At 36.3% G+C, this 23,728-nt stretch overlaps 1 protein-coding gene across 11 annotated transcripts in view; it reads left to right on the forward strand.

Moving 5' to 3' along the window:
- Nucleotides 1–23,728, forward strand: part of EMSY (EMSY transcriptional repressor, BRCA2 interacting) — an 80,770-nt gene that overhangs the window by 29,599 nt on the left and 27,443 nt on the right. For all 11 annotated transcript variants that reach the window (XM_022593864.2, XM_022593871.2, XM_022593868.2 and 8 more), the window contains 4 exons: nt 5,489–5,743; nt 13,679–13,828; nt 16,875–17,045; nt 23,019–23,155. In XM_022593864.2, coding sequence (XP_022449572.1) covers nt 5,489–5,743; nt 13,679–13,828; nt 16,875–17,045; nt 23,019–23,155 — 713 coding nt within the window. The remainder of the gene's footprint in view (nt 1–5,488; nt 5,744–13,678; nt 13,829–16,874; nt 17,046–23,018; nt 23,156–23,728) is intronic.

A 23,728-nucleotide genomic window follows, 5' to 3' on the forward strand; every position in this document is an offset into this window, starting at 1 on the left:
CACTATCACATCTAGAATTTTTAACAGTTTCTTCATATAATAAAATATTTAGTTAGTATCCAAATTTCCTTGATTATGTCATAAAAAAAATTTTTTTAAGTAAGATCTAAATAAGGTCCACACATTGATATGGTTATATCTTTTTTAACTCATGGGTCCCCCTTCTGTTTTTTTCTTTTCTTTTCAAATTATTTGTTGAAGAAATCAGTCATTTTTCCTGAGAGTTTCCCATAGTCTGGGTTTTGCTGATTTTAATTCCCATGGTTTAACAAGTTCTCCTATTTATTATTTTTTTATTAAATTTATTTATTTTATTTTTGGCTGCATTGGGTCTTTGTTGCTGCGCACGGGCTTTTCTCTGGTTGTGGCGAGCGGGGGCTACTCTTCCTTGAGGTGCGCAGGCTTCTCTTGTTGTGGAGCACGGGCTCTAGGCATGTGGGCTTCAGTAGTTGTGGCTCACGGGCTCTAGAGCGCAGGCTCAGTAGTTGTGGCGCACGGGCTTAGTTGCTCCACGGCATGTGGGATCTTCCCGGGCCAGGGCTCGAACCCATGTCCCCTGTATTGGCAGGCAGATTCTTAACCGCTGTGCTACCAGGGAAGCCCCTCTCCTGTTTATATTTCCATAAAACTGGTAGTTAAATCAAGAAACTTGATCAGATTCAAGTCTGATTGTTTTTGGAGATATGGGGAATGAACGTTCGATAAGTGGTATTCCTGATGTGTACCTATAAGTGTATTTAAGTGTACTTCCTGTGCATCATTTTAGGAGGCACATGTCTGGTCTCTAATGATATTAACATTAATCGGTAGATATAAGTATTACCAAATGTTTTTATAGCTATTGGTAATCTTTCCCTAGATCATTATTTTATTGGTAGTTGCAAAATGAATTTTATCTTCATTTTCTTCATTTATTAGCTGGAATTCTTAAAGAACTTTAACTTACTACCATGGGTTATCCTGAGGTACAGTTCATACAGGAATTATTTCTGTTTATTTATATGTTTTCAGATAATGAGATGGTTCAGTGACCAGTAAGATTTTCGTTCCCCATATCATTAAGATTTCTGATGTCTGTCAATCCATCACAAATATTCTTTTGGTGCTCAAATTGTCCAATCTGTTGCAGTGGGAGCCTCTTCAAGTTGGCTTCTAAATTCTTTTGACACAACCACAAAAGACAAATTGATCAAATTTCCCTTTTTTGGGCGGCGTCTATTTGTAGTATCAGTTATTGAGAGGAGTGTAAAAACCTCCAGCTGTAATTGTGGGTTTGTACATTTTTCCCTTTGTCGGTTGTTGTCACATGTATTTTGAGCTCTGTTATTAGGTGTATGCACGTTTAGGATTGTTGTATATTCTTGATGAGTTGACTTCCTTTTTATTATGAAACGTTGTATATTCTTGATGAATTGACTTCCTTTTTATTATGAAACATTGCTCTTTTTCTCTGGCAGTACTCCTTATTTTGGTGTTTACCTTTTCTGATATTAATGTAGCTACTCCAACTTTCTTATAATTAGGGTTTGCATCATATTTTTCATCTGTTTACTTTTAACCCATCTGTGCCTTTGTATTTAAAATACATCTCTTATGAACATTGTATAGTCAGGGCTTACTTTTTTATCCATTCTGACCATCTTTGCCTTTTAATTGAAGTGTTTAGTCCATTTATATTCGATATAATTATCGATATGATTGAGTTTAGGTCTACTATCTTAATAATTGTTTTTTATTTGTTTTCTGTATTCTTTGCTTTCTTTTCTCCCATTTTACTGTCTTTTGGATTTATTGAGTTTTTTAAGAAAAAGGATTCTATTTTATCTCTTACACATTGGCTTATTAGCTCTACTTTTTTGTTTTCTTTTTTAATAATTGCTTAGGGTAGGGTTCTCAACCTCCACATAGCGACATTTTGGACCAGATGATTTTTTGTTATGAGGGGCTGACTTGTGCATTATAGGATGTTCAGCAGCATTCCTGGCTTTTATCTACTAGATACCAGTAGCACACCCTCCTGTCATAACAATAAAAAATGTCTCTAGTGATTACCAAATATCCAGGGGCAAAAGGGAGAGCACAATTGCCCTGGTTAAGAACTCAGCTCTAGAGCTTACATTATATATTGTAAATTGTAACAGCCTGTCTTCAACTTCCCATATTGTGTTAGAATCTTCGAATAATACACTTCTATTTCTATTTCTGCTCTCTCATCCTTGCACTCTGGTTATCATACATTTTAATTATATATATCATAAACCCCACATTGCATTGTTACTACTTTTGCTTTAAACAGTCAATTTTCTTTTAAAGAAATTACAGAAAGGTTGGGGGGGAGTCTTTTATATTTACCAACCTCATGTACTTTTCTTACTCTAGTCCTTGGTGTAGCCATTTCTCTAAGGAGCCTGATTCATTTTAGTGCAAAGTGATAATTAGAAGAAAATTTGGGTGCTAGATATGCTCATTGCTAAGGGGTGTGTGTGTGTGTATGTGTGTGTGTGTGTCTGCATGTAGATTTATACACACACGTATATACATCTATATTTATTTCTATATGTTGAAAACTTTGGGTCCATACTGATATGTCCAATTTCAAACTCTGCTTGTTAATTCTAGTTTTCTCCCTTCTTCAAAAACCTAGCTTCCATTATCTTTCATATACTTACTTATTTTATCAGTTCCCCACTCTATAAGCAATCTGTCATTGTTGCTGCTGTTGCCTCTACCTTCATGCAGATACCTTCCTCATTCCACTCAGGTTCTGACATCTTGCAGACTTCTACTTCACTCCACCTGAGTTCTGACACTTTCCCCATGTCACCCTTTTGCATGATATCTTTCTCACCCTGCTCAATTTTGACACCTGTGCCAGGCCACCCTCCTACCCAGAAGTCTTCTTCACCCAGTTTGGACTCTGATCCCACCCCTTCCTGTGGACATCCTGCTCAAGCTTTGAGAACCTGTGCTAGGTGGCTCACATTCATGGAACCCCTGTTTATCCTACTTGAGTTCTAACTCTGTATGTGGCACTGTACCCTGAGCTCCCACAGCATGTACTCCCTCCTCAACCTACTTGGACTCTGACTCCCATGCTCAGTCAGTCTCTGCAGCGGGTTCTAACACCCCATGCTTAGCCATTATTCTGCTTAGCCATCTAGTGGTCCATCGTGCTTTGCAGCATCTGATGGCTTTAGCACTAAATTTTTGTGAATCGAAGAGCAAAAGGAAGAGGAAGGGGGCTTTTTATTTGTTAAAACAAAAATAACATTTATTACAATTTGTAATGATAGATTTGTGTGATCATTTGATTGTCTTCTCTAACCTTCCTGAAGGTAGGGACTGTTTCATGGATACAAAAGAGTCTCCCAAGGATATAGCATAAAGTATATGCTCAGTAAGGTTTTATTGAATGAATAAATATCTAAAGGAATTAAATACTTTAATAAGATCACACAGCTATTATGAGTTTATGTGTTGAAGACATAATTTTTTTTTTTTTTTTTTTTGCGGTACGCGGGCCTCTCACTGTTGTGGCCTCTCCCGTTGCGGAGCACAGGCTCCGGACGTGCAGGCTCAGCGGCCATGGCTTACGGGCCTAGCCGCTCTGCGGCATGTGGGATCTTCCCGGACCGGGGCACGAACCCATGTCCCTTGCATCGGCAGGCGGACTCTTAACCACTGCGCCACCAGGGAAGCCCTGAAGACATAATTTGAACACAGTTCTCTGATTCTGAAGTCACCCTGACTGCCTTTACATTAGAGACTTTTCCTATATAATAGGATATAGAGAACGTAGATTAGTTAGGGAGTTACTCATGTGCACAGTTTACCTCAGTTAATACAAGAGCTCATTATGAATGCAATATAAAGGTTAAAGTTTTCACATAGTTTAAAAATAGTGTGTTTAAAAAAAAATAGTGTGTTTTCTTGAATAGCACTTTATATTCATTGAGTTATAAAATGTTGGTACTGAAAAGGGCTCCAGAGATAATCTAGTTCAGTACAACTAAGCAGTATAACATACACATGTCACCAAGATCCTAGCATTCAGGGAGGGATGGGAGTGGGCAAGGCAGGAGAATGTGTAAGTAATGTGAGTAAGCCCTCCAGGTGATTCTGACTACATCTTTCTTTTGTCTTCTCTCAAACTATTCCTCAATCTATGATTTTACCTGAGCCATATAGCAACCCTTAGAGAGTTATAGGGCAAGGAAAATTCAACATATGGGGAACCTGAGAGAGAGTGACTTCTCAAGGCTTCTTCATTTTTATTATTCTCCAGAAACATTTTACATAAAAATGTGATATTATTTAAATTTTTTTCTGTAATACAATGTAAATGTCATAGTGGGGCTGTGGTGGAGGAAGGAGTGAAATAGCCTATTTGATAATTGGAACTTGGTAATTAGGCCATCAAATTATCAGTTTCTTTTCATTGTTTTATCAGTGCTCAAAAAGTTGATACGGAGAGTTATATTCTATCTAGGTTCTTTCTGTGAGGAGTATTAATTTACTTACAGATAATAGTCCTATTGTGTTGTTGATGAATTATAAGATTACTGAAGAAAAATCTTGGAGAGGGAAGAATTTCTGTCAGACTCACACATCTTTACTGAAAATTGTTGGTATTTGCTACCTACGCATGGTTGCTAATATTAGTATTGCATTGAAAAGAAGTGTCTTAAAACCTTGTATCACGAGAATTTTTTTGCTGTGGATATATTGAGTCGTATGCCCACTTGTAACTGTTCACATGATTATTTAATGACCCAGTTCTCAAGAAATGATTTTATTTATGGATAATTGGAAATGAGACATAGAAAAGCTGTTGTACTTTGCCATGCTGAATAATTCGAAAGGTGAATGTTTCACTGTGAATTATTTTGTCTAATGCTATGTTTAAATTGACTCATTAGAACCTGAAAAATAATATTCGAAAAACTGTACTACAAATAAGATTCAAAACCTAGTTTGCTTTGTCCTTTTTTTTTTTAAAACATCTTTATTGGAGTATAATTGCTTTACATTGTTGTTAGTTGCTGCTGTGTAACAAGGTGAATCAGCTATATGTATACATATATCCCCATATCCCCTCCCTCTTGCGTCTCCCTCCCACCCTCCCTGTCCGACCCGTGTTCTTTTATTCACATTGAGAACCTATGTTTTTTAAGCGAAAAACCTATTGAGAGACATGTGTGAGAACATCCTGCCTGATACTTTGTTTCTTTTGTTTTGACTCTTCTTCACCAAGGGAGAATCAGTTAGTTTTTTGAGTGTTAGAGCAATGATGCCTCCCTTGCAAAGTTTGAGGACTAGATATAAAATATGTAAAATACCATAGACATTATATCTGACACTTACTAGGTGCTTAATAATCATTATTTTTGTTGATTTACCTAGTTTTAAACTATTACTTCCTACAATAACCAGAAGTAGCTTTAATTATGTTTTACTATTAAATGTTCTAATCCTTACTCTTCTATAGGTGTATCTACATCAGCAATCAAAATGGCATCAACCAGACTTCCTTCTCCCAAAAGCTTAGTGAGTGCCCCAACTCAGATTCTTGCACAGTTTCCTAAACAGCATCAACAGTCTCCTAAGCAGCAGTTACATCAAGTACAGCAACAGACACAGCAACAGGTGGCCCAGCCTTCTCCGGTATCTCATCAGCAACAGCCTCAGCAGTCTCCTTTGCCACCTGGCATCAAGCCTACCATTCAAATCAAACAGGAGTCAGGTAAATGGAAAATGTTTCAGGAGATGGTAATTCTTCCCCAGTCACCAGTTCTCTGAAGATTGCAACATATATGGATTCACTTCCACATACAGTTTCCTCAAGCATTAGAGTTTTAATTCCAAAATATATTTTGAGACCCTCCTGTTGGAAATACTTACATAGAGAGAACTGGTGCTTCGGAATAGAGAAGGGAGAAAAAAGCTGTTTGCACAGCAGGAAGAGGTTTTTTTCAGTGAACTCTCAGAAGAGATAAAGGAAGCCGAGGAAACAAACCCAGACTTTAGAACTATACTTTGGAGCCCACTGGGGTTATGGGAAGTGAGCAGTGGAAAAATTAGTCTGGGGAGTCTTGTGTTAGAGGCCGTATTGTGAATCTGGCATAAATGTGTCATGGGCAGAGGTGCTAAGATTAAAAGACATTGTGTACAGTGAAGAAGTTTGTGGTATAACAATTTAGCAGTTTATTGAAAGCATCTCTAGCACAGTGGGAACGCAGGAGTAGGAGGCAATTACTGTTAAGTTATCGAATCATAAAAGTATTGAATAGAAAGGCAGGTAGGATGGAGGCTTAGATACAGGGAGACGAAGAAGCATCTTAACGTACTTAATATCTTTAAGAAAAGAAAATGGGTTTTTTTCCTCCACTGAAGCTGGATTTTATTTGGTGGTAGAAAAGGACTTTGGGAGATGCTGACATTTTCAGTTTTTTGTTTGTTTTATTTTATTTTATTTTATTTTATTTATTTATGGCTGCGTTGGATCTTTGTTGCTGTGCGCAGGCTTTCTCTAGTTGCGTCGAGTGGGGTCTGCTCTTTGTTGTGGTGTGTGGGCTTCTCATTGCGGTGGCTGCTTTTTGTTGTGGAGCATGGGCTCTAGGTGCACGGGCTTCAGTAGTTGTGGCATGTGGGCTCAGTAGTTGTGGCACACAGGCTTAGTTGCTCCACAGAATGTGGGCGCTTCCTGGACCAGGGATCGAACCCATGTCCCCTGCGTTGGTAGGTGGATTCTTAACCACTGCACCACTAAGGAAGTCCCTTGTTTTATTTTTTCATAGGAACATTTTATTATTATTTTTTGAGATATAATTGACACATAACCTTGTATTAGTTTTAGGTGTAACATAATGATTTGATATATGTATCTATTGCAAAATGACTATCACAATAGGTTAGCATCTATTACCACACATAGTTACAATTTTTTTTCTTGTGATGAGAACTTTTAAGATTTACTCTCTTAGCAACTTTCAAATATACAATGCAGTATTGTTAACTATAGTCATCATGCTGTACATTATTATATCCCCAGCACTTATTTATCTTATAACTGGAAGTTTGTACCATTTCACCACTGCCTCATACCGAGTATGAGGTATGGATAGTAATGCATTGATAGACATAGGGAAATTGGTCTGTAGTTTTCTCTTTGCCTGCAGTCTCTGTCAGGCTTTAGTTTCAACGGTATGTGTGCTTCCAAGAAAGAATTGTAAAGTTTTCCTTTTTAAAATGCTGTGGAACTTTTTCTATTAAAGGACAGCTTTATTGAGATATAATTCACATACCATTCAATTAACTGATTTAAAGTGTACAGTTCAGTGGTAGGTAGTATATTCACAGATATGTGCAACCATCACTACAGTTGATTTTAGAACATTTTCATCAATTCCAAAAGAAACCCTGTACCATTTAGCTATCACTCCCTACTCACCGTGACAACCTCTCCAGCCCTAAGCAACCACTAATCTACTTTCTGTCTATAGATTTCTATATTCTGGATTTTTATGTGAATGGAATCATATAATATGTGATCTTTTGTGACTGGCTTCTTTTACTTAACAATGTTTAAGGTTCATCCATGAAGTAGCATGTATTAGTACTTCATTCCTCCTTATGGACAAATAATAATTCACATTTTGTTTATCCACTTGTCCATTGATAACACTTGCTAGTCTGTGACTTTTTGATTCTAGCCATCCCAGTTTGTGTGAAGTGGTATTTCATTGTGGTTTTGATTTGCATTTCTCTGATGACTAATGGTGTTGACCATCTTTTCATATGCTTATTGGCCCTTTATATACCTTCCTTGGAGAAATACCTATTTATATCCTTTGCCACTTTTTAATTGAGTTATTTGTCTTTTTATCATTGAATTGTATGAGTTTTTTTTTTTTTACTATACATATTTTAGATATTAAACCTTTATCAGGTACATGAATTACAAATATTTCCTCCCATTCTGTGGGTTGTCTTTTCACTTTCTTGATGATGTCCTTTGAAACACAAACATGTTTAATTTTGGTAATGTACAATTTATTTTTTCTTTTGCTTGTGCTTTTGGTATTGTATTTAAGAATCTTTTGCCAAATCCCAGGTTATAAAGATTTATCCTTATTTTTTCCCCTAAGAGATTGATAATTTTGCCTCTTAAATTTAGGTCTTTGATCTATTTTGATTAATTTTGTTACGGTGTGAAATAAGGATCCCACTTCATTCTTTCATGCATGGCTTTTCGATTGTCCCAATACCATTTGTTAAAAAGACTGTCTTCCCCCCCATTGAATGGTCTCAACACCCTTGTTGAAAATCCACTGAGCACATGTATGACTTTATTTCTGGATTCTCAATTCTGTTCCATTATATGTCTATTTGTATGCTGATTTGATTACATTGATTTACATTGTTTTGATGAGGAAGTGTGAGTATTCCTGTTTTGTTCTTTTTTAAAAGATAGTTTTGGCTATTCTGGGTCCCTTGCAATTCTGTATGAATTTTGGAATCAGCTTGTCAATTTCTACAAAGAAATCAGCCGAGAATCTCATGGGGTTTGCATTGAATCTGTAGATCAATTGAAGAGTATTACCATCTTTATAATGTTAAATCTTCTGATCCATGAACATGGGATGTTTTTGTGTTTATTTAGATCTTTAATTTCTTTCAACGTGTTGAAATGTGTGGTTCTTAGTGTATAAATTTTACACTTCTTTTGTTAATTTATTTCTAAGTATTTTATTTTTGTAGCTGTTGTAAGTGGAACTGTTAACTTCATCTTTTGGATTACTCATTGCTAATGTATAGAGATGCAAGTGATTTTTTGTTGATTTTGTACCTGCAACTTAGCTGAACTCACTTTTTAGTTCTAGTAGTTTATAGTGAATGCCTTAGGATTTTCTTATATAAAAGATCAAATCATCTGCAAAGAGAGAGAATTTCTGTTACAGTCTGGATGCCTTGTATTTCTTTTTCTTGCCTAATTTCCCTAACTAGAACCTCTGGTAAAATGTTGAATATAACTGGCAAGAGTGGATATCATTGTTTTGTTTCTTGTTCCTTCTATTCATAGAACTTCCTTGAGTGTCTGTTGTAAGGTGGTCTGCTAGCAACAAACTCTCTCCGTTTTTGTTTATCTGGTAAAGACTATTTCATCTGCATTTTTTGAAAGATAGCTTTGCTGGATATCAAATTCTTGGTTGACAGGTTTTCTTTGAGCACTTTGAATATGTTATTCAGCTGCCTACTGGTCTCCATTGTTTCCACTGAAAAGTCAGTTGCTAACCTTAATGAAATCCCATTGTAAATGGAAATTGTTGTTCTCTTGATGGTCTCAGGATTTTCTCCTTGTCTTTGACTTTCAGCATTTTTAGTATGATGTGCCTGTTTGTGGTTCTCTTTATATTTATCTTCTTCAGTGTTTGTCTAGCTTCCTGGATGTGTAAGTTATTGCTTTTCAATAAATATGGAACATTTTCAGCCATTACTTCTTTGAATACTTCTTTTTCTCTTTTCTCTCTGTTTCTTCCTTTTTGTAGTTACATTACATATGTTGTGCACTTAATGGTGTTCCACATTTCTGTTCATTTTCTTCATTCTTTTTTCTTTCCATTCTTCAGCTTGCATAATCTCTAATTGATCTGTCTTTAAATTTGCTAATTCTTTCTTCTGCCAGTTCAAATCAATCTATTCTTGAGCCCTTCTAGTGAATTTTTTATTTCAGTTATTGTACTATTCAACTCTGCATTTTCCATTTGGTTCTTTCTTCTAATTTCTATTGCTTAATTAATATTCTCTATTTGATGCAACTTTGTCATCATACCCTCTTTTACTTTTGTAATCATGCTTCCCTCTACTTCTGTGAACATATGTGTAATGGCTATTTTGAAGTGTTTTTGTTGTTGTTAAGTCTGACATCTGGTTGCTCTCACAGTTTCTGTTGCCTGCTTTTTTTCCACTGTGTGGGTCATACTTTCATGTTTCTTTGCAAGTTTTTGTTGGAAACTGGACACTTTAGATATTTACATTGATATTTTAGATATTAGATATATAGATATTAGACATCATATATTGTAGCTGGGTACTGATCTTCCCCTACCCCCACCCCTGATTTATTATTGTTATTGGCATGGTTCTTTGTTGTTTAGTGACTAGATCAATTATGTTGCTGAAGTTAAGTCTCTGCTGTTGTTCCTCAGGGAGGTACAGCTCTGGGTATGCCCAGTCATTCTGAGGTGACAGTGATATTGGTATGGCTTTTTCCTCTTTTCCTGACCACACCCAGCTGTTAAACTCCACTAACTGATTGCTCTATTTTTTTCAGCAATTCCTGGAGCATAAGTTGCTCTGCGAACTCATCCAAATTGTGGCTTCTTTGAAGGAATAATCTCAAAGGTCCATTTTTGATATTTGTTCTGACCATAGGAGTGTTCCTCTCAGCTTCCTTACTATTCATTTCTGTCCTGCAAACTGGCCTATAGTCTAGAAGGTATCTTAATTAAATCCATGATTCTCCTTCTAGTTGCCTTTCATCACATCCTCCACTGTTTTTGAGAGCACCCTTAGGCTTGAACTTCTCCATGCTCTGTTACATATGAAGTCAGTTCCTCTGGGAAGAGGCTAGGAGCTATATGTTTTAGGCATGTTTCTATCCTCAGGCAGCTCTGGAGCTCTGGGGGTAGGGTCAATGGCAGACTTCTCTCTGAATGATACCCCTGCTCTAGGAGCTGAGCACTCAGTGAAGGCAAGTGTGGGAGGTTGGGCAAGCAGCCTGAGATCCTCTCAGCTTGCTTCCCCTGGTTGGTGGAGCCACTCTCTCACAAGCCAGGGCAGTGGTGGTCAGGACCCCAGTATTCTCAGTGGCTCTGTGCCCAAGATAGAGCCTTTGTTCCATGAACTGGGGGCTGGGCAGAAGCAGGGAGTACCCACCTATTGACTGCAGTTGCCTGGGACTTAAAACAGGTGCCTGGGAGCAGAAAGAGATAAGCTGAAGTCCTTCTGCTCCTCAGAAGAAAGCCCGCCAACTGGGAGCTGGAGTAGGAGGAAACCCTGTGTTCTTGACTGCAGCAGTCTGGAGAGCAGTCCTTGCTTCACCTGTAGGGAGGGAGGAGGAACAGGTGTTAGTTTAAATGTCATAGATTTCACTGTTCTTAGCAAATATTTCTGTGTATTCTTTTTTCTTTTTTAAAAAATTTTATTTATTTATTTATTTATTTATGTTTGGCTGTGTTGGGTCTTCATATCTGTGCGTGGGCTTGCAGCGAGCGGGGGCCACTCTTCATTGCGGTATGCAGACCTCTCACTGTCACGGCCTATCTTGTTGCGGAGCACAAGCTCCAGACGCGCAGGCTCAGTAGTTGTGGCTCACGGGCCTAGTTGCTCCACGGCATGTGGGATCATCCCAGACCAGGGCTCAAACCCACGTCCCCTGCATCGGCAGGCACTGCGCCACCAGGGAAGCCCTTTGTGTATTCTTGAATAGGTGTTTCTTCATTTGGTCTTAGGACTGTTTCCAGAGCTTTTCATTGTTTGTTTTTTTAAATCATTTTTGCCAGTTTCATTGGGTTAGCAGGTTAGCAGAGCTCCTTATGCTCTCTTGTCAGAAATCACTCTCTGGAATGGTTTTTGTTGTTGGTTTATTTTAAGTGGAGATATAATTCACATATAACATTGTATTGGTTTGAGGTGTACAGCATAATGATTTGATATATGCGTATATTATGAAATGATTACCCCAATAAGTTTAATTAATATCCATCACCACATAGTTACATAGTTTTTTTCTTGTGATGAGAGGAATGGTTTTAAATACATTGGAGTTATTTTCTTTTTAAAGGACCATAGAATTGTCCTGTGAAACTATCTGGGCCTGCTATGTTGGGGGGAAAGGGGGAGGAGCTCTTAAAATTTTGTTTGAAGGAAACTTATCTATTTATATATCTTTTTTGAGGTCAATTTTTGATAAATACTGTTTTTCTAGAAAATTACCCATTTGATCCAAATTTTCAACTTGTTTGTGTAGGACTAAGCAAAGTAGTGTCTTATGATTTCCTTAATTTTTATCTCTGTGGTTATTTCTTTGGGGGTTTCTTTTTATGTACCTTAAGCATTATTGTAATTCATTAATAAGATAATATTAGAAATCATTTTTTCCCTACAACTTCACAGTTTATGATTTATTGTAATCAGAATTTATTTATACAATAGTAATACTTTATTTATTGAACTCTTGCTGTGTATTAGGCACTTCACAACTGTGATGTAATTAATCTTCACATAGCCCTAGAAGGTATATACTAATAGTATCTTTATAGATGAGAAAACTGAGTCATAGAGATTATTAAGTAATTTGCCTAATTATGCCTGGATGTCATAATTTTAACTTCTTTGTTGGCTACAAGTATTTTGAAATTATTTAAGGCTATTAAATAAATAAATTTGTTTGCTTCCTAATGTCTTAACCTAAATCACCATCCAAAAAAGTAATCAAAATTTTAGTTGTCTGTTGAAATGTATTCTATCCCATGAATTATTTCAGTGAAGTTTAGTGGGGAAAAAGTGTTACCAAAAATTTCCTTCCTTAGTTAACAATTATTAGTACTTAAATTTGTAGTTAACATGAGAGATTTCTTTTAAATGGACATCATCTTACATTTGAAAAGGCAGCGTAACACTTATAACATTTAAATTAAAAAGTTGAAAAATGTAAAAAATACCATAACATCACCACCCTAACATTCTAATTTTATATACTGCCTTCAAGTTCTTGTCCACATGCATATTTTATGTAGGTGCAATAATAGTGCGTTCTTTACTTTTGACAAAGTGAGCTATTTAAATACTTTTAAAAGAAGTCAATTTAAAAATAAATGTTCAAAAACAAAATGTTCTTGCTCTTTACAGTCTTAAGAGGTTAGAGAAATCTTTGGTAGAATTGAGAATATATAAAAGCTACATTAAATTTTTTTATTGGAGTATAATTGCTTCATAATATTGTGTTAGTTTCTGCTATACAACGAAGTGAATCAGCTATATGTATACATATATCCCCTCCCTTTTGGAACTCCTTCCCACCCCTCACCCCCACCCCCCAATCCTGCCCACCTAGGTCATCACAGAGCACCGAGCTGAGCTCCCTGTGCTATACAGCAGGTTCCCACCGGCTATCTATTTTACACATGGTAGTGTATATATGTCAGTCCTAATCTCCCAATTCATCCCACCCTCCCCTTCCCACCTTGTGTCCACATGTCTGTTCTCTATGTCTGCATCACTATTCCTGCCCTGCTTTTATTTTTGACTTCTTATCCTAGTCCTTTCATCCCAAGTATTTGCATGGAACACAGATTGTTTGTAAAAGTTCAGATCAATGGCTAATTTGGTTTGAAAACTCTTATATGATGTGATCATAGACAAAAGAAAAATTGTTTTTCATTAAAACTTGTTAATAGCCTTTGTGGTATTTTAATTATATTTCTGAATGAGAGAAATTTGGGAAGATAGGAATTTGAGGAATAAAAGTTAAAAGAATATCTTTCATCAGTATGAACAAAAGCCTCTTTTTAGGCAAGACTCAGTAAATGTGTGTAACTGCTGCCCTCTTGGGTTGATACAAAGCACATGTTATTAAAAATAATTTGTACTGAGATTTATCTTTCTTCTTTCAAAGGTGTTAAAATCATCACACAACAAGTTCAACCAAGTAAAATCTTACCCAAACCAGTGACAGCAACTCTGCCCACCAGTAGCAATTCCCCTATTATGGTGGTTAGCAGTAATGGTGCAATTATGACAACTAAACTTGTAACCACTCCTACTGGTAAGTTTTCTTGAGCGTCAGTCCATTCATTCATCATACTTATTGAGTAATTTCTCTGTACTAGCAATACACTTGACATTGGGAATATAGAAATTAATGAGACAGTTCTTCAAAGAGGTCTTTCTTGACTCTTTCCTCCTCCCAACTGAAATTAGCTCTCTGCTATTGTCATGGTCCTCTTCTTTTCCTTTATAACACATACTATAATTTCTAATTACTTAGCTACTTTTTGTCGATTTGTTTAATGTTATTCACCTTATTAGACCATGAGCTCCATGAGGATAAGGGACCTTGTCTGTTTTATTCACCATATATATGTAGAGCTAGTCTGTAAGTAGGTGTTTAGTCAGGATTTGTTGAGTGAATGAAAACACAGTCCCCGCCTGCAAGGATCTCACACTGATGAGGTTGAGAATCTATATTACATTACAGTGTAGTAAGCATTACTCAGACTGAGAAAAGCATAGGATGCCATTTTATCCAGTTATGAGAGCATCCAGGCTATGCCCAAGGAAGTGACAGTATAGAACATTTTAAATAGTACCACCTTTTGTGACCTTGAGCAGTTTACTTTAATTCCTCTCAGTCTTTTCCATTGTCTATTTCAGTGTGATCATAAAGTTATTGTAAGTGTTAAATCAGGTATGGAAAGTCCCCAGCAGAGTGCTCAATAGCCATTACGATTAATTAATGTTAGAATTAGCCAGTACCATTATTTTAAATTTGTATAACTCTTACCAGACTTTTTGAAGAGGGCCAGATTTAGATAATAGAATCTAGAGTGTAAAATGATTCCTTTCTCAAGTTTATAAGCTATCATCTATTGGCCATTATATAAAAGTATGTATAAGCATTACCCTTAATCTCCCTTAGGCTTTAATATCTTCATTTTCAGAGACAAAACAGAGGCTTATGTTAAGCAATATGCACAAGGCCACACAGCCAATAAAAGACAAGACTGGGATTTGAATCCAGATCTGTTTGACTCCCAAAACTGCTTTAAAAAAAAAAAACTGTGGTAAAATGTAGATAACATGAAATTTACCATTTTCACCATTTTTAAGTGTACAGTTCATTGGCATTAAGTACATTCACATTGTTTTACAACCATTACAACCATCTAGCTCCAGAACTTTCTTTTTTTTTTTTTTTGCGGCACGTGGGCCTCTCATTGTTGTGGCCTCTCCCATTGTGGAGCACAGGCTCTGGACGCGCAGGCTCAGCGGCCATGGCTCACGGGCCTAGCCGCTCTGCGGCATGTGGGATCTTCCTGGACCAGGGCACTAACCCGTGTCCCCTGCATCGGCAGGCGGACTCTGAACCACTGCGCCACCAGGAAACCCCACTCCAGAACTTTTTACATCTTCCCAAACTGAAACTCTGTGCCCATTAAACAATAACTCTGCATTCCCACCTTTCCCCAGTCCCTGGTAACTGCCATTCTAACTTTCTGTCTCTTTGCAAAGCCTATGCTTTAAAAACACTGTTATTCTTGCATTAAATCTATTATTCTTCACCCAAAACTTTTCTCCATTTAGTACAAAGATAGTAGTGTTATGTAGATATGATTCCTTATGTTAGGGAAAGGTAGTGAAAAATAATATTGTGTCTGTGCTTATGTATATATATTAGAATAAGTGTTTCTAATTTTAAAACAAAAGCTTAAGTTGAAATATTTTCCAGCTATAATTAACTAATTCTAACTATGTATCTTCATAGCATAATTATTTTGCACTAGATTTTTTTTCTGATTTAGATGTATGTTTGTAATCAATTTAAAGTAATTCTACTTAATGTTCTTCCACTTCTCCCTTTTTTGGGTAGTGATTATATTTTAAAACGGTAAATACTAACTGAGTAAAACCATTTTTGGGAGGGGGTTGTTGAAATAGTTATCACAGTGACCCCTGAATCTAATTATCATGAAAAAATTTTTTTCAGTTGAAGAATGTGTTTATCTGAGTTATCTTCATTCTCCCCAAAACTAGCGGCTCTTAGGAGCAGTGTTAGGAATTTAGGAACAGTGCTTAGGAATAGTGTTTCTGAGTTACCAGATTTGTGACAAACTACAACAGGCTTATCTGGTTAATTTTTAATTCCTGTTTGGGGAAAGGAAAAAGTTCTAGAAGTAGTGGGGAAGAATGTAAAGTCCTTTGAGAGATATGAAGAAAAATATTCTAATGGGTCAGTTAAGAGGAAATATGTAAATAGTGAACTTTTTAGGCTAGAAGAAATATTCCTGGTAACTCTTGGCAGCTTCAATTTTAATCTCTAGTAAAATGATGGAATAACTCTTTAAAAGATTGAAATATATTTAGAGGGTAGCAGAGTACAAAACAGTAAAAATTTATAAAATTTTTTTTTTTTTTTTTTTTTGCGGTACGTGGGCCTCTCACTGCCGGGGCCCCTCCCGCCGCGGAGCACAGGCCCCGGACGCGCAGGCCCAGCGGCCACGGCTCACGGGCCCAGCCACTCCACGGCATGCGGGATCCTCCCGGACCGGGGCACGAACCCGCGTCCCCTGCATCGGCAGGCGGACCCCCAACCACTGTGCCACCAGGGAAGCCCTAAAAATTTATAAAATTTTAGTCAAACAATATACTGCCTTATTTGCTGAGTGCTGCCGTTGGGTTTGGCACTGAGACGGCATAAAACAGATGCAGAGACCTTGAAATCTATAACAGAAATATCTAAAATGCTCTGGCAGGAAAGATGATTAAATTTAAGTTTCTTTTGGCATCAAACTAGTGGAAGAAGGGTAATGGAAGAAGGGAACAGACTTGGTTATACTTTTTCTTGGGGTTAGTAATTTGATGCAACACATCACAAAATTTTACGTGTAAAATTAATTCAAATTGAGTTGGCTATAGTTCTTGCTATGTGCATTGAAAACTGGCTATAAATTGTTACTTAATGGCTTGACACCTTGAAATTCCATTTTCAAGTTAAAGCAATGTAGATTATGTTGAATTATAGTTAAACTGTATAAATCGTCATTCTTCTAAAAGTTATGACAAGTTTTTCTCTTGGCTTTTCCCTTTTATAGGCACACAGGCAACCTATACTCGGCCAACAGTGAGCCCATCTATAGGTCGGATGGCTGCAACCCCTGGAGCTGCAACCTACGTGAAAACTACCAGTGGTAGCATTATTACAGTAGTACCCAAATCATTAGCTACCTTGGGGGGCAAGATAATTAGCAGTAATATAGTTTCTGGTAGGTATATCTGAAGTACATTAAAGGTATAGGTGACCAATAAGAGGAAAAAACATTTCACTGTTGGAAGGATTCTGTTTGATCGCAGTTTTCTGCTTAGAAATCTAGAGCTTTGTTTTTAGTCCTGATGTTTTAGTGATTAAGTATAGTTTTTTAGTTCTAGTATTAAATCTTCATATGTTAAGCTTTTGAGAGTTTTAGAACATTTAGTTGCATTTAATCAGAATGGAAGGATTATGGTTTACATTTGCATAGAGATTTTTCATTTACAAAGTATTGCCCCATTTATCAATTCATAACTCATAACTCTGAAATAGTTGGTATCAGCCCTAGTCTACAGATACAGACATATTTAAGTTTAGAGGATGAACTTGACCTGTCCAAAACCATACAAGCTAGATAGAGGAAGAACTAGTATTTATTAGTCTAAATATGTTTGAGGGATCATATCTCATAATTTCAATTACTAATGTCACTTTAGCATATTAAAAATAAAAATACTTGAATATTTTTATTTGCTTTTCACCATTTATATTGGCTATTTACTTTTTAAAAATGTTTTACTCAGATAGTGAAGGCTAATATTTATTGGTATTTTGGAACCTTACCTGGTTTTTATTGGCTCATTTATTCCTGCAATATTTGCGTTGTGTATCCTGAAGTGGAATGTTAACATGGTATCCATTTTCATTGATTATTATTTTTTAATTAAAATGATGTGAATAATCTCTGACCAAGCAAGCCCTGTGGACTTTAACTGTCTACCATTTTTGTAGACTAGCCATATTTTGTATGCCCCAGGTGAATTGTTCTAACATTTTAAAGTGAAGGGATTGAAGTTCCTGGCAGTAATATGATGTTGCTGATAACTCAAGGAGTGAAAAAAAAACAAAGCAGGGCATGGTATTGGCATAAAGCACTATATTTAAAGCTGGTAATTTTGGCTCTACTTTTTAAGTGTAAGTTTCAATGTTTGCCAAACTGAGGAGGGTGAAACCAGTAGGGAAGAATCATCATACTCCAGCTTTTAAGAGGATATTTTAAATAACACAGTTAAAACTCAAATTATAATTTATTACCTGACAATATCTTTAAATAGTATAGAGCACATACTTAAACATTTTTCAAAAAGTAATCATGTTTCTTATTAGTGTATAGCTTTTTATGACCATAAGGGTTTTTCTTTACTTACATATGAATTCTTAATACCATATAGCTTGAAGGAATATCTACATGTCATGAAGCCTCTGTTTTCAAACCTTATTTATGATTTAGCTGCTTTGTATGAGGTTAGAGCAATACAGGCAAGCACATTGCCCTAGAAGCAAAGAGGCGGTGAGATATATACCCTACACGTGTATACATTTCATCCACCTGTGTTTTTAAATATGAAGTAACTCATGGTTAGTCACTATTTCAAGTGTATGGGTGTATAGAGGAAGAGTTCTTAAACTTTTTCAGCACTACAGGATGTACTGGGCTCACAGCTGAAATAGCTTTATTCATTGCATGGAGCTTATTTTGCCTCAACCTTTGCTTCACTATTTGATACTTTAATTCTAAAGAACTTCTCTCATTTCTGACTGCTTTAAACTGATCCTTATGTTACATATCAGTATTCTTTATAAAGATAGTTTTCTTGTTTTATAATACTCTTGTTGCTCTATGATACTGGGATTATCAGTTAGTTTATTAGTAGTTTTCAATCCCTGTCTTTTCACAGTAAACCGGTAAGCCTGGTTGGATGAATTTAGATAGTTTTCTGCCTTCATCCATGATCAGATGCTGGATACTAGAGTCCATGCCCCCACCACCCCACAACCATAAAGAAATGCTTTTCTTAAAATATACTCAAACACCTGGCTGTAAGCATAGAGGCTTTAAAAAAATGATATTTTCCCCTTCATTGTGGGTAATTTGGAAAATACAGAAAGGTATACAAAGAAAATTAAAAACCTGTAATTTTTGCCATCTAGAGAAATATGTTAAAATTTAAGTGTATATATTTCTGTTTATTCCTTTTTCTATTTAGATTTTTGTATAAATGTTTTTGTGTATATATGTATATTTTTAAAATTAAATTTAGATCTAATACAATCAGTTTTAATCTTTTTTCATATAATAATATCATTTTCCCATTCCATTAAATGTATTTTGACACCCCACCCCCACCCCAGATTAATTACTATACAGTGTTCTCTCATACGATGCACCATGATTTAACTGTTTGTTCATTGTTGAATGTTTTAGGTTACTTAACAATTTTTTTTGTCATAAATAATCCTGTGACAAACATCATTATACATAAATTATTATGTGAAGTTCTTATTTTCTTTGTATAATGTCTTGGAAGGCAAGTTCATGCTTTCAGAGTGCTTTCTAGAAAGGTCAAGTTTTTATTAGAATAAGCAATTAAGTGGAAGGCATGACTATTTTTGCAGTTATTTAATTCATGTCTTATGGAATCAAATATTTACTTATATGTGTATATATAGAGAGAACTATTAGATATGTAAGTCTTTTGGAGAGCTTTGTTGAAGGTTGGTTGAAAAATCATGCCTATTTTATGCAGAAGATGGTTTCCTTCAGAGATAAACTCATTATCTTGACTCTAAGGACATTATGAGAACCTTTGACAATGGCAGGACTTGATTTTGATTCCCTTGATCTTTAGTACAATGTCCAGGCAAGGCTTGCATCTATATACTTGTCCATTTGTTCACTCATTTGCTCATTCTTTGAGCAAAGTAACACATAAAACATTATCCAAAAAACCAAGATTGTCAGAGTGATTTAAGAATCTGTGAATAGTAAAATCTGGGCCAATAAATTTGTGTTCTTTAAGCCTACCTACCATAATCAAACTTTTACAGGCATCTTATTTTTGAATAGGAATCTCTGGAATGCGTCAGTATCATGGCCCATGATCCAAATATGATTCACATTTACTTGCACCCATTGTATCTTGACTCCTTATAAGTAAAGACTATGTATAGGTGAGTTCTCTAATACGCTATGAACTAGATATGTGGTCGGATGCTGTGATACACCGTGATGTACATGAGGTGCGTTCTCTGCCCTAAAGAATGCTAAACAGGTGAACTTGTATAGTCTCTTGTAACATGAGAACTATACACTGAATACTGTGAAAACATAGAGGAAGACTTTATTTATTTATTTATTTGTTTATTTTTGGCTGTGTTGGGTCTTTGTTGCTGCGTGTGGGCTTTCTCTAGTTGGGGTGAGCAGGGGCTACTCTTCGTTGCAGTGCACAGGCTTCTCATTGCAGTGGCTCCTCTTGTTGTGGAGCGCGGGCTCTAGGCATGTGGGCTTCAGTAGTTGTGGCACATGGGCTCAGTAGTTGTGGCTTGCGGGGCCTAGAGCACAGGCTCAGTAGTTGTGGTACACGAGCTCAGGTGCTCCGCGGCATGTAGGATCTTCCTGGACCAGGAATTGAACCCATGTCCCCTGCATTGGTAGGCTAATTCTTAACCACTGCGCCACCAGGGAAGTCCGAGGAAGACATATTTTTAAATGAGTAATACTTCTTTCTTCAATATAATGTAGATGTCACCTGAGATATAGAAACATGCTATTGAAATTTTAAACTTTTATAATTTGGTAATTCTAGTCATAAATTGTATTCTTAATTTATTCATAATTGTAATATAATGCTGTACTTGCTTTTCCTCATGCTATGCCTTTTTCTTCTGTTTTCTAACATTGCCCCCACCTCCCATTTTGTTAAGCTGGTGAACTTGGTTTGCAACTGTCTCATAAATTGACACACCCGTAATGGAAAGGATTTGACATTTTCATAGTTATAAATATAATTCATTTGTTAAGCAAGTTTTGTCAAAAAAGTGATCCTTGTACTTTGGTATGGAGTTAAATCTTGGTTTACATTTCCTTGAGATAGTTCTTAATGCTTACTTTCTAAGAACACTTTTTTATTAACCAATTATTTGGTGAGGGAGCATTGTCAGAGGAGGCATCATAATCACATATGAGGGACTGGAGTTAATTAAGAGTTAAAGTTGATGTAAGTGGATAAGAGGCAGCTTGGTTTTTGTGGCTCTTAACAGTTTACTATTCAGAGACTGCAGGTAAAGGGAAAAACATTTGTGAAACTGGCCCATGGATAAAAGTGCTTTTTTATGTTACCTGAGCATGTTACCTTGGACTGATGAGGCATTAGATGATGGCAAGTGTATTATAAAGATATTGTAACAAGATGGCCAAAAACTGACATATAACTAGAATATTCTTATTCTTGTGCAATCTTATTTCTAAAACTAGTAAGGAATGCTAAGGTTTCCCAGTAGAAAAGATTAAATTTTAACTTTTATTCTTGAGAGTATATTAATCAGTTGTGTTTTTAATGTGTACCCATTCTGTGCTTAGTCATTTGATAAATGATATGCAGGCCTACAGCAGAAAAATATGACTTGCCTGTTTTCATAGGCAGAGAAAATTATAGGTGCAGAAGTAGCACTGGGATTGGTGTGCTCAAGGACCAGTGTGGAAACCAGCACATTGAAGGAGAGGTATATATTGGATAATCCTGAAAATTAAGGTCTGATGGAACCTGGACGGCTAAGCAGAGCAGTTTGGTCTTTGTGTGGTAGGTAATAGGAAGCCATAGTAAAAGGAGTTACTTGTTAAACTAGAGTTTATGGTGTGTATTTTGGAGTAGGAACAAATAAGATCTAATTGGTGGATTTAAGGCCAGATTATAAAGGATTCTGAAACCCAAGACAGGAAGTTGGAACTAAATACAATGGGGATTTGGAAGGTTTTTGACCAATTTCACATGTTGTTGGTTCTTGATATGGTGAAATGAGGTTTTTTTGTTTTTTTAGGATGTTTGCTATGGCAGGATGCATCAGAGCTATTTGAATGATAGAGAAACTTGAAATAGGGAGAAAATATGGGAAGCCAAAAGAGATGTGGGCCTGTCTATTGAGCTGGCATTGATAACATTTTGAAAGAAGACATATGTTGGTGACAAATTTAGTTCATTCACATACTCATTGAACGATTACTTGAGTAATTGCCGTACAGTGTGTGCTAAGCACTGAGGACTCAGTGGCGTGAAAAGATACAGTGTGGAGCCAAGGGGCTTTCATTTTGTTAGAGGGTACAGGGAGTGAAGACAAGGCAAGAAGCAAAGATTGACACCAGGATTTCTGACTTGAACAATTAGAAGAATATAGGGTATAAATTTGATAGGTAGATAGATTTGATAGGTGGAAGAGAAGCAGTTTGTGGAAGGATGTGGGGGAGAGGGTAAGATAATAATATGTTTGGATCAGTAGATATAGATCTACTACATAGATGTTAATGATGGAAAATATAAGTTTATATATATAAGTATATAAATTAGGGTTTCATCCTCTGACTTTTCAGAGTGTTGCAGGTGATGAGTATACATTTCATCTGACTTGGTCTGTGACTGTGTTTATTTTGTGTTTTTCTTGTCACATAAAAATAAATGACATTTCATCAATTTTCTCTATAGTCTAGTGTTACATGAGAATTTTGATACATATTTGCCTCTTTTCTATGTTATTTTTTGAAGAGTTTTCCTATCACACTAGTCACATAGGTAATGCCATTGAGTTTGGGAGAAATGTTTGTCATGGAGTAGAGCTGCTAATTTGTTTCAGTTAACTGGTCGGGAGAGGAATATTGATGGGGAAGCAGATAGTGGTATTTTTAGATTCTTAGTTTGGTGTGTAGGCCCTCAGATTCCAAAAAGATCAATGCTGTAAGAGTCAATTCTTAATATTCTCTCATTCTAGGACAACTTGTAATTTATTATTCCAGGCCTTCATTTTCATCCTCATGACAGCCTTCACGTCATCTAGGGATGACATCAACTACATGTATTAATTGTATACAACATAAACAGAAGTAACCAAATATCACTAGTCCTTAACTCGGGCCTCCTTTTCTCCCCCCTTCTCTAAGGAACGACTACCAAAATCACTACAATCCCAATGACCTCCAAGCCCAATGTGATTGTTGTGCAAAAGACTACAGGAAAAGGAACCACCATTCAAGGCCTCCCGGGCAAAAACGTTGTCACAACATTGCTAAATGCTGGAGTAAGTAAGAGCTTGAACTGCAGACTCAGCAATCCACTAAGGATTTTAAAGACCAGCTATACAAATATTTGTCTAAGGACTTCAGAACCCACAATGGCCAGAATGGCTTGATTTTACCCCTGCTGTGATGTAATAACTGTTAAAAAACACCACCTACTGATGCCATTTTTTATAGTAATTTCTAAAACATGTTGTTCATAGCTAAGTTGCTTATGACCATGATTTAGATGCTTAGCTTGGTCCAGATGGAAGATTCCACTGGGTTAACTACAGAGGGACTTCTGTCAGAGGACAGTTTATTCCTGCTTTTGGCCAATAGATACCAGTCTAGTATTTCGCCTAGGCTAGGCAAAGAGAAATATTTGGGACTAAGACTAAATTAATGACAATGATTTGTTACTTTCATTTTTACTCCTTTGAGCTAGTGAAAAAAAATCAAATAAATAACAGATTCATTTATAGTTCTGAAGGCAGTTGTTAAGAGGTTAAGAGATTTGGAGTTAGCCAAACCTAGGCTTTGTCTCTGAGTATCATAATTGTTTGACTTTGGCTAACTTATTCGACTTCTCTCAT

Source organism: Delphinapterus leucas, chromosome 7 (assembly GCF_059928025.1).
Source record: "Delphinapterus leucas isolate spDelLeu-1000000601 "Yukka" chromosome 7, BTC_Dleu_Yukka2, whole genome shotgun sequence".
Lineage (NCBI taxonomy): Eukaryota > Metazoa > Chordata > Mammalia > Artiodactyla > Monodontidae > Delphinapterus > Delphinapterus leucas.